This window comes from Microtus oregoni, unplaced genomic scaffold, assembly GCF_018167655.1.
Source record: "Microtus oregoni isolate MIOR12 unplaced genomic scaffold, Mior012 000010F_ref0000083, whole genome shotgun sequence".
NCBI classification, from domain to species: Eukaryota; Metazoa; Chordata; class Mammalia; order Rodentia; family Cricetidae; genus Microtus; species Microtus oregoni.
The window spans coordinates 43516188-43532484 of record NW_024543069.1 but is presented as its reverse complement, the minus strand read 5'-3'; the positions used below and the strand labels follow the sequence as shown (position 1 = coordinate 43532484).

The following is a 16297-nucleotide window of genomic DNA, read 5'->3' as shown; positions in this document are numbered from 1 at the left end:
TCTAATGTATTTTCCAGGGATCTGTTAGTATATGCACTTTCTATTTTTGAGCTAGGATCTTGTTATGTAGCTCATGCTGGCCAGGAACTTGAAGTGCAGCTTAGTTCAGACTCACCATGAACTAGTAGGTCTCCTGCCTCAGCCTTTCTAGCTCTGCATTACAAGCTTGTGTCACCCATTCAGCGACATACTAATTTTATTTATTTATTTATTTAGCCCAGATCTCATGTTCCCCAGGTTGACCTGTCACTTAATCATCAGTAGCCCAGGCCGGCTGTTAATCCACAAGCCTCCTGCCTTAGCCTCTTGAGTGCTGGATTACATGAGGCATAAATCACTACCTCTGCTTGCTAACTTGCTAAGTATCCCTCCCTCCCTCCCTCCCTCCCTCCTCCTCCTCCTCCTCCTCCTCCTCCTCCTCCTCCTCTCTCTTCTTTCTTTCTTTCTTTCTTTCTTTCTTTCTTTCTTTCTTTCTTTCTGCTTTTTGAGACAAGGTCTCTCTGTAATAGCTCTGGCTGTCCTGGAACTTGCTTTGTAGACTAGGCTGGCCTCGAACTCACAAAGATCTGCTTGCCTCTGCTTCCTGAGTGCTGGTATTAAAGACATGTGCAACCACTGCCTGGCTTCTAATTAATTCTTTTTTTTTTTTTGGATTTTTCGAGACAGTGTTTCTCCATAGCTTTTGGTTCCTGTCCTGGAACTAGCTCTTCTAGACTAGGCTGGCCTCGAACTCACAGAGATTCGCCTGCCTCTGCCTCCCGAGTGCTGGGATTAAAGGCGTGAGCCACCACCGCCCGGCTCTAATTAATTCTTAAACATGACTTTAAACTTGAAAATGTTGATACATTAATTTCATAGCCAATATTCAGGATTTTTCCATCTGTTTAACAGATAGCAATTATATTTTCTTGTTTTCAGAACCTTTAAGTTAAAACATTACAGTAATTATACGTTACCCACATGTTTTTCATATATAAATGAATTATTTGTGTTTTAATTTTTGTTCACTTCAGAAGCTCCTCAAAATATGACAGTGTGACAAAACAATGTATTACAATTAGAACTTTAAAGTCACTCTTTGTAATATAAAGTAATTGGACATTATCCCTAGTTTTGGGGGAGATAGTAGTAAAGCCATTTTTAAGTTTCTAGAAATCTTCCTGAAATGTGGATGTGTTTGAAAGTTGTTCCAGTTAGCAAGTAGTCTGTGCTGTGTGTTTGCATGCAGTCTGTGTTTGTATGCAAATTGATGCCCAAAATGAAGGGCTCTGTCGAAGATCAAAGCCTATGCTTGAGGTTTCTACCATTGATTGTCTTGCTTTCAGCTTCCTGAAGTTGAGAATATGGAGGCATTACCTGTTACGTTTTCTTCCTTAGATCAACCTCTCCACTTCTCCTACACCTGCTCAGTTGATGAGTCGCTCCCAGGCTTCCAGTTCCACCAGTGGCAGTATTACCCAACAGACTATGTTACTAGGGAGTACCTCTCCTACCTTGACTGCCAGCCAAGCTCAAATGTATCTCCGAGCTCAGATGGTAAGATTTAAGATACCAGCTCTTCAGTATCTGAGGACTGGAGAGTTCCAATGCTTTTGGATTTGATGCAATAAGGCATTTTTAATACTTAAGCAGTATTTATCAAGTGAGTGAGTGTGTGTGTGTGTGCATGCATGTGTGTATGCTCAGCCTTTGAACACTTATAAATATGCATAAAAGTTTCACTGTGAATTAATAGGTCTTCTTGGTAATAATATTTTTTAATACTGGTACTGATTTTAAAACCTTTTTTTATATTTTGAGATCTCTACAATTGAAGAGCTTTTTATTACTGATGCCATCTTACAGTTTTATTATTTACAGTGTTATATAAATCAATTATTCTGCTGACATTGATGATTTGAGGAAATAGTTAGAAATACTAAAAACTTAGTTTTCAATGATAAGTAAGAATTTATGTCCAAGGACCTTCTGAAATCTGGATTGGAGTTCTGATAGTTTTTCAGATAATTCATAGCTTTGGTTATTACAGTCTCAAATTCTGTAAGGTTGCATTCTTATGTTTACTTCAGCTTTTATTTTTATTAATATAGGAATGTTAATTGATAATTTTATAATTAGATACCTACTGATTTCCTGATTTTATTGTTGACATTTTTAAAGACATGTAGACATTGGCTGATGTAATTTTATACAGTTAAACAAATGTTTTAATATATATCTTTTTATTTATATAAGATATATATACATATATATATATATATATATATATGAACCTAATTAGTTAGTTAGTTAATTTTGCAGTATCAGGGATTGAAACCAGGGCATCATGATGATTAGACAAGCATCTTATCAATACTCACCATCTTCGGCCTCCTTAGTATGCAGATTTTGACCAATGAACTGATTATATATCTGATCCCTATTCATTGAAAATTGGAAAGCAAGTTTTCAGTCTTATTTTTGGCAGGAAGTGATGATGTGACACGTTTATTCACAAATTGTAAATGTCACCTCTTCTGGATTACTTTTTCTCATGAAATTGTCTTTAATAATATGATTTGAACCATTTGAAATATTTTTGTTTTGTTTTGATGATTTTGACCTTTAAAATGGGCAATTCATATGACTCAAACAAGAAAATCTTCGTTTTTGGGTGGAGTGCTTTTAGGCTGGTTGCATGCACCAAAAGTAAGAAAATTTGTTGGTGAATTTACGTAGATTCAGTAAGTAAATGAGAGAAGAATTCAAATGTAAAAGGGTTTAGAGGAAAATAAGGGGTTCAGGAAATGAGGGGGGGTGGTAAATAGGAGCAGGGGATAGTGAATATGACGGCCATGTATGTGCATGAAAATCACAGTGCAACCCAGTATTGTATTTAATACATACTGTAAATGTTCAAGGTTAGAAAAGGTCCCTAATTGATTATTTTAGTTTAAATAGCAGGAAGGTAGCAAGTACTTCTTGAAATGACTTTAAAAATAGTGTGTCTCCACACTTTAAAGCCCATCATTATTTACTAAATCCAGTTAGATTGAGTAGATTGTATTGTCTTAGAAATTAATGGTACTTGTTTAATATTAAAAGTTTGAAAACAAGATGGTGATGTATGGATTGTTTTTCTCTTTTGTTGTTTTGGGATGAAGGCCTTTGGTTGCTCCTCTGTTTTAACATTCGAGCATTTATATTTAGAACAAATCGCCCTTTACAAACAGGGTTAACATCAAGAGCAACCTTACTTGTCCTACGATCGGTCCTTTGTAGCTGAGAAACATCGTAGTATGTGGCACTGTTAATGTGTGGACTGAAGAGACTTTTTGGTGTTTCTTTGCCTGTTTCTTACCAAAATTAATCTGTATCCTAGTGCAGTTTTATTTTCATTTCCATCTTAGGAATCCTGAGGTAGTAGTTTTTATTTGGGACAGAATTTGGTTTGAGGATCTCATCTCACCAAAACACATTCTTTTCTTTGAGTAGTTTTCCCCTACTCTCAGAATTGTGAGCGATTTCAAAGCTGTTGGTGACTTTTTGAGCTCTGTGATCACAACTTTGTTGTCGTGTGAAGCCTTTTGCTTAGGAGGTAGTCCTGACTGCACTGTCTCTCTGTCACAAAGTTCAGTCTCTTGCCTGCTTGCTACACACTGTGTGTGGGACATGTTCTTTAGTCTTAGGGTGTTATTTTTGGTTTTCTGTCTGTACAGCTGATTTTCACACCCGCTACCACTGTGGCTGCTGTGCAGTCTGACATTCCTGTTGTCTCGTCGTCATCGTCACCCTCCTGTCAGTCTGCAGCTGCTCAGGTGAGATTGTGTATCACAGTGTGGTACTGGAGGTCTGGGTCTCTCTCAGTGGAAAGGCGGTCACTGCGTTCGTGTTTCAGCTCCTCTGCTTCAGAGTGCATTGCCATGGCTTTCAGGTGAAGTTCATAAAGCACTGAGAGCTCCAAGAGCATGCTTGTTTTGTAGAAATGACATATAATCAAACAGATTTAGATTATTAGGTGTTGATTCATCAAGATTAACACGAGTTTTATTATTGACACAGTATTTTTAGTTTTGCTGTCTACCAGATTTCTTTCTTACATGAGGTATATTCTTTTTTGTAGATTTCCTTTGCAAGTAGTTACATAACAGATATGTCAAAGTAGATGATAATTTTAAGTTTAAAAATGAGTTAAATCAGGCAAATTTGAAGTTAAAAACATAAGTAGAGTATTACTTTATTTGGTACTATGGAAAAAAATGAAACTTCTCTCTTATTCAAAAAGTAAACTAAAAGTAGTATGTAGACCTAAAGGTAAAAATAAAAAATTTAATCTTCCAGGAGAAAGAAGGATAGCATCTTTGCAAGTCTAGGGTGGGCAAGACTTCTTAGGGCACAAAAAAGATTAACTAGAAACAAAAATAAGTGATAAATTGGACTTAAACTAAAAATTATTCTTTAAAGAGACATTACAAAATGAGTATCTAGGATACAAGCTGAGGGAAACTATTCTCAATATATGTATCTGACCAATGATTGTACCTAGAATATAAAAAATGCTTATAGTTTAGTAATAGATCATGATATCAGTTAAAAATGGAAACAATATTTGAAGAGATAGTTTACACAAAACTCTAACTATATAGGCCAGGTATGGTGATGCATGCCTTTAATCCTGGCACTTAGGAGGCAGAGGTAATAGATCTCTGTGAGTTTGCAGCCAGCCTGGTCTATGTAGTGAGTTTCAGGACAGTCAGAAGTACAAACAAACAAACAAAAAGACAAAAAGACAGTATATAAAAGGCCAATGAGCACAAGATAAAAATGTCCAACATCATATATCATAGTGATCATCGTCATACATCCATCTGGGTGGCTGAGATGAAGACTGACACTGTACAATAGTTTTTAATGGCTAAGTATTCTAATGCTGAATGTACAAACAGATGGTGTTATAGTCATCAGTGGAATAGTGCTCAGAGGGGAAAAGAGCAAACCACTAGTATATCTCATAAGCACGGCTAGCAAATGAAACTAGACACAATAAGTATGTCCTCTGTGATTCTGTAGTTTTAAAATTCCAGAATCAGAAAAACCCTCCATAGTGAAAAAATTAGGTTAATAGAGGTAGGAAAAATTGACTAGGAGGGATGTTCAGTGTGATGGTTGGATGTTCAGTGTGTTGGTTCCATACCTTTTTCTTTTTTTGTTTGTTTGTTTTGTTTTTGACTTTTTTCGAGACAGGGTTTGCTGCAGCTTTGGAGCCTGTTTTGGAACTCACTTTGTAGACCAGGCTGGCCTTGAACTCACAGAAATCTGCCTGCCTCTGCCTCCCAAGTGCTGGGATTAAAGGCATGTGCCATCACTGCTGGCTCTGATTCCATAACTTTTGACCTACTGTCAAAACTTATAGAATAGTTGCATCTTATTGCAAGTCATATCTCAGTAAATGTCATAATGATCATTTAGATTGAATAAACTTTAAGTTAAAATAATTGAATAGACTGTTGCTTTATGTGGTACTATTTTGTTGTTTTTGTAGTGAATGTTTATGACAGATATTCACTCAGATGTTGGTCATCTTTGGCCTTTTATTTACTTACACATTTTAAAATAGCTTTTGTTCATTTGGGTATATTTTTTTTTAAATGTGTCTTTATTTATTTGTTATGTATACAATAGTCTATCTGTATGCCTGCAGGCCAGAAGAGGGCACCAGACCTTATTACAAATGGTTGTGAGCCACCATGTGGTTGCTGGGAATTGAACTCAGGACTTTGGCAGAGCAGGCAATGCTCTTAACCACTGAGCCATCTCTCCAGCCCCTCATTTGGGTATATTTTTAACTTTCTTTTTTAAGAATAGGTTTTGGTACTAGCCTTGGATGGCCTAGTACTTGATATTATACCCCAGGTCTTCAATTTGAGACAATATTCTTGTGTCAGCTTCTCAGTGCTAGGATCACAGGCATGAGTCACCCTGTGTAACAGGTGGTCCTGCTTGTTGGGGTTTCTGTCCTGCCCAGTTCCCACAGTCATTAGGTCCCAAAGAAAATCACACAGATGTCTACATAAGTTATAAATTGCCCATTAGCTCAGGCTTCGTATTAGCTCTTATAACATATATTAGCCCATTATTCTTATCTATGTTAGCCACATGGCTCAGTACCTTTTTCAGCGGGGCAGGTCGCATCTTCCTTCTTCCTTGTCTGGGCAGGATTGCAGAGATAGCTTCCTTCTTCCCAGAATTGTCCTGTTCTTATTGCCCTGCCTCTACTTCCTGTCTGGTTGTCTTGCCTATACTTCCCGCCTCGCTACTGGCCAATCAGTGTTTATTTAAAACATAATTGACAGAATACAGAATTGTCCCTCACTATGTGTCAGCTTCCTCAGTGCTGGGATTACAGGCATGACTCACCATGCCTGGTGGATTTTATTTCTCGTTTCATACTCCGGCTTTCTGGTAAATGTAAGAAATGAGATAGTAACTGGGCGGTGGTGGCGCACGCCTTTAATCCTAGCTCTTGGGAGGCAGAGGCAGGCAGATCTCTGAGTTCAAGTCCAGCCTGGTCTACAAAGTGAGTTCCAGGACAGCCAGAACTACACAGAGAAATCCTGTCTTGAAATGCCAAATAACAACAATAAGAAGTAAATGAGATAGTAATAATTAATATTCTTTGATTTTTTTAATAGAACTTCTATGTATTGATACATTTAATAATAAAGACTAATTTTCATGTATTAGTTATAAAGATTGTAGCTGAGTAAACACAGAGTTTTCTTTTTTTTTTTTAACTTTTTTTTTTATTGAGAAAAGGAGAAAAAAAAACAAACCAAGTTTCCACCTCCTCCCAGCCTCCCATTTCCCTCCCCCTCCTCCCACCCTTCTCCCCCTCCTCCCACCCTTCTCCTCCTCCCCCCACTCCTCTCCCCCTCCCTCTCCAGTCCAAAGAGCAGTCAGGGTTCCCTGCCCTGTGGTAAGTCCTAGGTCCTCCCCCCTCCGTCCATTTCTAGGAAGGTGAACATCCAAACTGGCTAGGCTCCCACAAAGCCAGCACATTACGTAGGATCAAAACCCCCTGCCATTGTCCTTGGCGTCTCATCAGCCCTCATTGTTCGCCATGCTCAGAGAGTCCAGTTTTATCCCATGCTTTTTCAGTCACAGTCCAGCTGGCCTTGGTGAGCTCCCAACACAGAGTTTTCTTAACTTGCTCCCTGGCTCTTTACAGTTACTTAACAGGGTCTGCTAGATAGTGCTCACTAAATGCTAATTTTAAGATGATCCTTGCTCAGCTCCAATTGCTTTACTTTATATTGGAAATGATAGCTCTCAGCTGTTACAAGTGACAAGTGAGGCAATCAGAAGCTTCTCATCACAGTGCTGCCACATAATGAAATATCTTATCTACTGACTACTGTTATTATTTGACATTGTGTGAAGACAAATCACACCTGTGATTCTTAGCTTTCAAGAAGCTAGAAATGAAGAGATAATAAATAACCATTTAAATGATTGATAGTTTCCATGATAAACCAACCAGCTGCTTAGGAGATAATGTTTCTTTTTAATATGGTACTCCATTTTCTTACTGTTTCTCATGACGAAAACATTCTTATGAGTCTTTAATGCAGCTAATGTAGTTTGTGAATTGGTCTTCTGGTGACATAGGATGTGACCTGTCCAAGGTCTGTGGCTGTGTGGGTCTGACTTGGTTAAAGCTTTCAGGTGACTGAAGGGATCTCTCTGTGAACACTGATTTTGTGTGACAGTGAATGAGGCTGGCAGTGATAGGCGATGCTGACCAACAGAGACACAACTTCAGGTTCAGGACTATTGGGTATGAATGTTTTTTTTTTTGTGTGTGTGTTTCAAGACAGGGTTTCTCTGTGCAGCCCTGGCTGTCCTGGAACTCACTAAATAGATAGAACAGGTCGGCCTTGAAATCCAAGATCTACCTGCCTCTCTCTGCCTTCCGAGTGCCGTGACTAAAGGAGTGTGCCACTATGGCCCTTTTTTATTTTCTTTTTTACTTTTCTACTTTAAAAAAAATTAAGTATGTAGTTTAAAAATTGTGTTCTTTAAAATTAAGAGTATCAGATTTGTAGTTTAATGTTATTATTTAAACTACAAAAGTCACTATATCAATTCCTTTTTCCTCAGTAAAAATGTTTTTTTTTTTTTTAAGACAATCTTATTGTATACTTCTGGCTGACCTGGAAAACTATATATAGATCAGGATGACCTTGAATTCACAGAAATCTGTCTGCTTCCACATCCAGAGTGCTGGGATTAAAGGTGTGTGCCACCATGACTGGCACAAAAAGGATGTTTACAGAAGAATAAGATCCTGCTTATCAAAGGGCAACCTAGGGAATGCTGATTTGAGAAGTCAGCTCAGCACAGCACTACCCACCCCTCCAGTCCCCTCTTCTGCAGTGAGAATGCTGCAGTAATATCTGCAGTGGTTGATTTCAGTTAAACGATTCCGAGAATTATTTTGGTAGTGATATATTCATTATATATCATAGGATGTTAGAGTGAAGTTAGCAAAAATACCTCATGCATGATGTCAAAGTTTCTTATAGAAATCATAGGCTTGTTTTAGGGGAAATGAAAATTAAGGCTAGGATGCCCATTACTCCTCTTCTGGGGATGGATTCTCTCTCCCCAGAAAGGTACTGTCCTGGAACATGTGGTCTTTCCAGTAGTGAGTCAGTGTTACTTCTGGTGCTGCAGTTTCTACAGTGTAAGTTATTTACTTTAAGTTAGTATTTGAGTGAAGATGGCAGCAGGTTATCTAAAGTCTACAAGCTCCTATAGAACATAACATCATACTTAACTGTGGAGGCATGAACATTGCCTTTCAGGATTCCAGGAAGCAGTGTGGTGTGTAGGGATTAGGGGTCATTGTGTCAGATCTTCATTTACTGTTCAGATGCTATTCATCCTGAAGGAGCCATTCAAGTTTTTTGGCATATTTGTTCTCAGTTATCATTATTATATGGTCTACTGCATGAATCATTTGTGGAAAATGCTATATTCTCTATTATGTAGCTCTTCCTGGGTGAATTTATTGTTTTACTTACTTGTTTATTTACTTACGTATTTTAGAGTCAGGTTTTGCTGTATGGCCAAGACTGTACTGGAATTAACTATGGTTCTTAGACTGGCTTTGAATTTGTGTTCCTCCTGCTTCTGCCTCCTTGTGCTGTGATAATAGGCCTGTGCTACTATCACTATACTGATAATAGTTTTTGTTTTTTCTTTTGTCATACCAGACATGGATCCCAGGGCCTCATACATATTAGGCCCACCTAGCTACATCTCTGTCCTTCCTGAGATATTTTAATGTGCCTCCACCAAGATATTTAATGAAGTTTGTTAGTAAATATGAACAAATTGTAGTGTTAGCATAAAAGCCATAAGTGGAACTAAATAACCTTTCAAATATCTATATGATGTGATTTCAAAATCAGTTGTAATAAGAGAATATCCCTGACTTAGGAAGTTCCCAGGTTTTGTAGTTCTGAATTGCTAGGGGTGCAAAAGTCAATGCTGGAGGCTCTGGCCCTATTAGCTGAGTCTCCTCTCACCATTTCACAAATGTGTATGTTGGTCATGTACAGACAAGCTAGACATTGTGCTGTAGGCCAGTCTCACTCAGATTCCATGGAAACATCCCGGAGTGAAAGGGCAAATTCTTCACAAAGAACTCCAGGAAGCTCTTCTGAGAGAGCCAAGCAGATTATTGAACTGCTAATAATGGCTTGAGAAAGAAAGTTCAAGCAAAGCCAGAACAAAAGGCACCTAATGAAGGAAGTATATGGTGTATTTATAGGACAGTGAGAGCAGTTTGGCAGTTGTATAAGATTGTAGACTGGAGAAGAGAAAGTGGATTCATAGTGGGTTGGGCCTACATTGTTGACTTTGAGTGGCAACCCAAGGAATACAGTACATTTTACTTTCTGTATGAGACTTTAAAACCAATGGTATTTGATACATATTGACACAGTAGGAACTATGGGAGGGAAATCAGAGAGGATGCTCCATATGTTCTCACTTAGAGGGGTTTCCAGTGATTGTTGTATTAGTTTTTTTGCTCTGACAACCTAGGAGAAACAATTTAAAAAAAATAAAAGAAATTTATTTTGGCCTGTAGTTTTGGTTCATGGTGGGCTGGTGCTGTTGTTTTCTGGGGCGTAGAGGCAGAGTGTCATGGCAGGGAGTGTGTGTTAGAGCTAATTTGCTTACTCCTTGGCAGCCAGGCAGAGAGAGTGACAGGAAGGGATCAGGGCCCCAATTCTCCCTCAAAGATATCCCCTTAGTGATCCTCTCTACAGCCACTCCCTTCTTCTGTTGCTCCAGAGCCTCCTAACAGTCTATTCAGATGTTAAGTCCATTTGCTCACTACTCCCGTGGTAGAGGCAGAGACCTTACCTCCTCCTAGCACTGCTTGTCCTGGGACCATGCCTATTCACATGTATCTTTTTTGAGGTGGAATGGCGAGGAACTTCATTTGCACACATTAACAGTAGCTGTAGAATTGATAGAAACTTGCCTGACGTGACTGTTTATTTACCTTCTGTTGATACTATTTTGGCATTTGGACCGGGAATAGAGCCTTGAGCACCAACTAAGAAGTTAGACCTCAGCAGCTTGTCATTCATTAGCTTTGTCTAGATGGAGCCTCCTTTGACCCTCCGAGACCATTGCTAGTACTAAGTGTATTTAGCAAGAAGCTACTGTTGGTGAGGCATTTTCTGCCTTGCTCTTTGGAGAGGTATAAGCTCAGGTGAGCTGAATTTGGATAATCCTGTCAGTTTACAGTGTTTACCCATTTCAGAGCTCTGTTCTCAAAGACATTGAGTGGTCAGTAACAGAATTTCAGTTTAAGAAGCTTTCGGAAAATGCTCTCATGGTATCACACCGGAGCAGATGCTTAGATAAGTCAGTTGTCTTACAGTACTCCCTCTAACGCATTTAAAACTGGTCACTTTCCATGAAGTGCATGGCAGAGCCGTTTCTTCGTATTTATACTGCATTTGCTGTCAGCCCCTCCCCTTATTCCCCTTAATATTGGTTTGGTTTTCATTTAGTTCTTCCTGGTCTTCTTGTCCTGCTCTTTCACTCACAACTGTCTTATACCCACCCTCTATGTCTTTTCCAGCCTGCCACATAGTAGTTAAGACACGCTCATGTGGAGCGACCTTTCTGTAAGGGTTTCCTTAAAGATTATTGGTTGTCTCAGGAGTGTGGACCTCTTTGTGTAGGAGGCACAATATTAATTACTGTCATTATTGTAATGATTGCTGTATCAGCTAAAGCCATGTTTTCATCTTTATTTTTTGTTATGTGGTTCTTAGGTTCAGAATTTAACATTACGCAGCCAGAAGTTGGGTGTCTTATCTAGCTCACAGAATGGCCCACCAAAAAGCACTGGTCAAACTCAATCATTGACAATTTGTCATAATAAAACAACAGTGACCAGTTCTAAAATCAGCCAACGAGACCCTTCTCCAGAGAGCAAGAAGGGAGGAAGCCCAAGCCTGGAATCTCGAAGCACAGCGGTCACTCGGACTTCAAGCATTCACCAGTTAATAGCACCAGGTGGGATGAATGTTCGTCAAAAATAGTTGCCTTATTTGTTTTCTTATCAGACAGCAAAACAAAGGATGCTTGCTACTTGAATAAGAGTAACAATTTTAAAACATTTTTAAGTGAGAATTTTTGTCAGCTAAAGAAGATCTCACTAAGTAGTTTGAAAAAATTTAGAAAACCTAGTAATTGAAACAAGTTATACAGCAAAACAATGGTCTTCCATTGTTGTTACTTGGCACTTAATGTCTTTATGATGTGTTGCTCTCTTTATATTAATTAAATCTTTTAGCTTTTAAAAAAGAATTGTCTTTATTTAGTATGCTTTAGTGGTACATATTTTTAAGCTTTTAGTAAAAAGTAAATGCATCTTAATTAAGTCATTAGTGGAAATTTGTTACTAAAACAGATTGGGCAAATAAAGAAATTATTTTCCTAACTTCTCATCCACCACTACTAGTGTGGGATGCCATCTGAGGGAAAGCTGTCAAGGAAGCAGTCCTTTTCATTCTTATTCTGCCATGCGGATCTCTTTCCTGCAGGTAATCCTGCTTCATGGTTCCTCAACCAGAGTGAGCTTTCTGACCCTTGTTCTATACTATTGAAGTCTACTCTCCCCCTAGACTGATTGCTCTGTGTGTTTGGTACTGAGAATTGAGTCTAGTGCCTCCCACATATGGCACACAGCGCTCTAACATGGAGTTACAGCCCTTTAACTTCTTATGTTTCTTCTATTAGGATTGTCCATGTTCTTAGCTCTACAAACTCTCAAAATCTTAGCATTGTCTGATTCCTCTAAGTTGAAATGTCTCTTTCCTTTGACCTGTTTCAACTGTAGTGCTTTCTGAACCCAGACCTCTTTACTGGACAGTGAGCCCCTTGCGGGTGTTCTTAGTAACGGCTGTGATAGGCCTGGTTTTCAGCACTTTGTTGTATCTTTTCACCTTTTCATAGTAATAGCACGAAGGTTTGTCTTCTGTTCGTTTGCCTGTGATAGGTATGTGGGTATATTTGGACTAATCACCCAGTTTCCACACTGACGCATTGGAAATTATCAGTCATTCCCCTTAGCATTATTTAGCTACCACCATGCTTAGGATTGTTGTGAATGAATCTTAGAGAAGTGAGTGCTATAAACTTTGCTAGTAAATCCATTCATGCTATACTTAGATATTGTTTCTCTCTCTGTAGTAAATGTCTATACCCTGTTGTGTGGTCTGGTCTGTGTTGTCTCTGGTCAGATGACTGTGCTTTTGCACAGCATTGCCCAGAGCATTCTCAGCCTCACAGCAGCACCAGGGCTCGAGGTGTGTGGAGCAGCAGTGCCTGCTGTGCCTGAGCACGGGTCAGAGGGCAGGGTCCAGTGAGACCCGTCTTCTTATTCTTTCCTTAGCTAGACCTAGGCCAGCAGTCATTTTAAATAGAGAAGAAAACAGACCCTCTATTTGTATTATTTATATCCTAATATGGTTGTCTAATAGTTACTGTAGTGGAGATGGTTACTGTTTTCTTGCATGTAATTTTAGGGTCTAAAAATAACCTGATTTTCTTGACCATTTCTCCTTGAGGATGGAAGCTTTCATGTGTTAGCAATTCTGTTTATTTATTTAGAAGACAGTAGACCAGACTGGCCTTGAACTCATGACAACTTTCCTGCCTCAGCCTCCTACTGTGCCTGATTGATAATTTTTTTTGTCCCTCTGAAACAGGGTCTCTCTGTATAGTCCTAGCTGTCCTAGAACTCCCTCCCTAGACCAGGCTGGCCTCAAACTCATAGAGATCTGCCTTTCTCTTCCTCCCAAGTGCTGGGATTGAAGGAATGTGTTACCACACTTGACAATAATTCTGTTTTAATATATAAAGGCGAGAATTCACCTTTAACCACATCCCTAGAAATCAGGAAACTATGCAGTTTTTAGAGGGCTTTTTCCCCCTTTTTTCTTTTCTTTAGAAATTAATTCAACATGCAGTGAAAAAAATCCTCTAGTGGTTTGGTCTGGCTGCCACCAAGAAATGTCATAACCTTGGAAGTCTCAGGCCAAGTCTGGCCACTCCCAGTTTCTGATGAGGACTGTCTTTTTACCTTGCCACTTGCCACTTTCTTTTTTTTTTTTAATATACATATTTATTTATTACATATACAATATACCTCTATGCCAGAAGAGGGCACCAGACCTCATTACAGATAGTTATGAGCCATTATGTGGTTGCTGGGAACTGAACTGAGGACCTCTGGAAGAACAGCCAGTGTTCTTAACCTCTGAGCCATCTCTCCAGCCCCCTACTTGCCACTTTCTTTTTGTCCTCACTTGGACTTCCCTGTGTGTGCACAGTGAGGGAGGAGAGCTCTGATAACTTCTTTAAAAACATTGTTTTGGGGGTACTTACTTATTTGTTGTAGGGGTAGGACAGGCATGAGCATTTCACAGAGTCCATGTTGAGGTCAGAGGATAATTTGTAGGAGCTGGTTCTTTGTTTCTATCATGTGAGTTCCAGGGGTCAAACTCAGCTCATCAGGCTTGACAGCAAAGGCCTTTACCTGTTGAGCCATCTCACCAGCCCTAGTATCTCTTTTTATTGGTATACAAATCTCTGCCGTGCCAGGGCCTCACTCCCAGGATCCCATGTGACCTATTTCCCTGCCTTCTCCATCTCTACATGTAGCCACTTTGGGGTTGTCGTTTCAGCATGGTGAATTTGGGGAAGGGGCAAACAGTTCGTAACAGAGCCCTCAGCTCAGGCTGTAGGACTCCTCTGATAGTGCTTTCAGTTGATCCGTCATATTGCGTTAGTTTAGTGTCATTTCTTCTTTATGGGGTTGCAGTGATTGTTGAATGAAATGATATTTTATTTTAATATAAGAGAAACTAAGTCAGTCATTAATCTTTCAAATATTAGGCTGTTCTTACAATAATAAAGTGTTCGTTAAAGTCAGAGAAATTAACAAGCAGGACACAATTTTGTAGACATTGTCAGCTTTTCTTGCTCATAGTTCTCATCCTGTAATCTAGGACTTGTTCTTGCACTCTGACTTCTGATCTAAGAAAAATTTAATTTAAATAAATTATAGACTGTTACTCTATTGAAATATCAGATAATTTACCTAAAACAGCACAAAAACTCATCCTAGTGTATATATCGCCTGTGTTCAGGACCATGAAACGTGGGGCTGGAAAGAAAATTCAGCATTTAAGAGTGATTATTCTTGTAAGGACTGGAGATCTGTTCCCAGGACCCTTGGATGGTTCAGGACTGCCAGCTCAAGGGAATCTTGATGCCCTCTTCAGACCTTCTCAGGGACCCACACACAGACACATAAGTAAAAATTAAAAAGTACTTGACAAAGATTTTAAAGTTAAATTATAACATTCTTATTAAAAATGGAGGCGAAAAGACCATTTCCTCATCTGAAAGAAGAGGTGTTGAGAGAACGGGAAGCACTCTCTGGAGTCACAGGATCTAGTCACCGTCTCTGCACGCTGTATCACACAGCTGTGTCTGGAGTCACAGGATCTAGTCACCGTCTCTGCACGCTGTATCACACAGCTGTGTCTGGAGTCACAGGATCTAGTCACCGTCTCCTCTAACGCTGTATCACACAGCTGTCGCCACATTTGTGGAGGCTGGCAGTCTTCATCTCAGTTACTAGCTTACGTGAAAAATTATTTTTAGATTAAATTTTAGAACTCATTTTTCCTTTTTTAGTGCTATTTGAGCCCATGCCACACACCTGTGTTCTAGTATTGAGCTATAACCCAGCCTTTCATTTAAAAATAATTAATAGATAGTGAAATTGTAATTTTTTTTTTTCAAAAAAATTTACAGGGTTTCTCTGTATAGCTTTGGAGCCTGTTTTGGAACTCTCCCTCCTTCCTTCTTTCCTTCCCTCCTTCCTTCCTTTCTTTTTCTTTTCTTCTTTTTTTTTTGTTTTTAGACAAGGTTTCTCTATGTTGCTCCAGCTGTTCTAGAACTCACTCTGTAGACCGGGCTGGTCTTGAACTCAGAGATCCGCCTTCCTCTGCCTCCTGAGTGCTGGCATTAAAGGTGTGCACCACTGCCTGGCAGTGATTTCTTTAAAGAATCTCTGTAATTTTTTTTTTTTTTTTTGAGACAGGGTTTCTCTGTAGCTTTGGAGCCTGTCCTAGAACTAGCTCTTGTAGACCAGGTTGGTCTCCAGTCAAAGTCACAGAGGTCTGCCTGCCTCTGCCTCCCAAGTGCTGGGATTAAAGGCATGTACCACCACTGCCCGGCTAGGTTCTCTATAATTTTTAAACATATCATTTTATATGTATGACTTTTGCCTGCATATATATGTATATCATCTGTGTGCTTGGTACCTCAGGAAGACAGAAGAGGGTATCGGATCCCCTGGGACTGTAGTTACAGATAGTTCTTAGCTGCCACATGGGTGCTGGGAACCAAATTCAGGTCATCTGGAAGAGCAACCAATGTTCTTAACTGCAAAAGGTCTCATCAGCTTGATCCCCAAATTTTAAATTATAATAAAATGTAAAAATGTTCAAGAAAAAAGTTATTAGAAGTTGTATAAGGCTGTTGCCATCACTGTTGTTGAATATAAAAGGATGTAAAGTGCTATGTAACTTTTATATTTACATTGAGAGATAAATTCTGTCTTTATATTTGATTTAGATGAGTATTTTTTGGGTGTGTGTGGGTGGAGACTTTGAGACAGGGTCTTCTTATGGTCCTGACTGGCCTGGAA

General features: G+C 39.2%; 1 protein-coding gene across 8 annotated transcripts in view; it reads left to right on the top strand.

Annotated features, from left to right (window-relative positions):
* Phc3 (polyhomeotic homolog 3) overlaps positions 1-16297 on the top strand; it is a 75350-nt gene that overhangs the window by 16115 nt on the left and 42938 nt on the right. For 6 of the 8 annotated variants that reach the window (XM_041659322.1, XM_041659319.1, XM_041659320.1 and 3 more), the window contains exons 5-7: positions 1378-1536; positions 3699-3797; positions 11343-11586. In XM_041659322.1, the coding sequence (XP_041515256.1) occupies positions 1378-1536; positions 3699-3797; positions 11343-11586 (502 nt within the window). The remainder of the gene's footprint in view (positions 1-1377; positions 1537-3698; positions 3798-11342; positions 11587-16297) is intronic. The other 2 variants (XM_041659323.1, XM_041659321.1) reach the window with 1 other exon arrangement.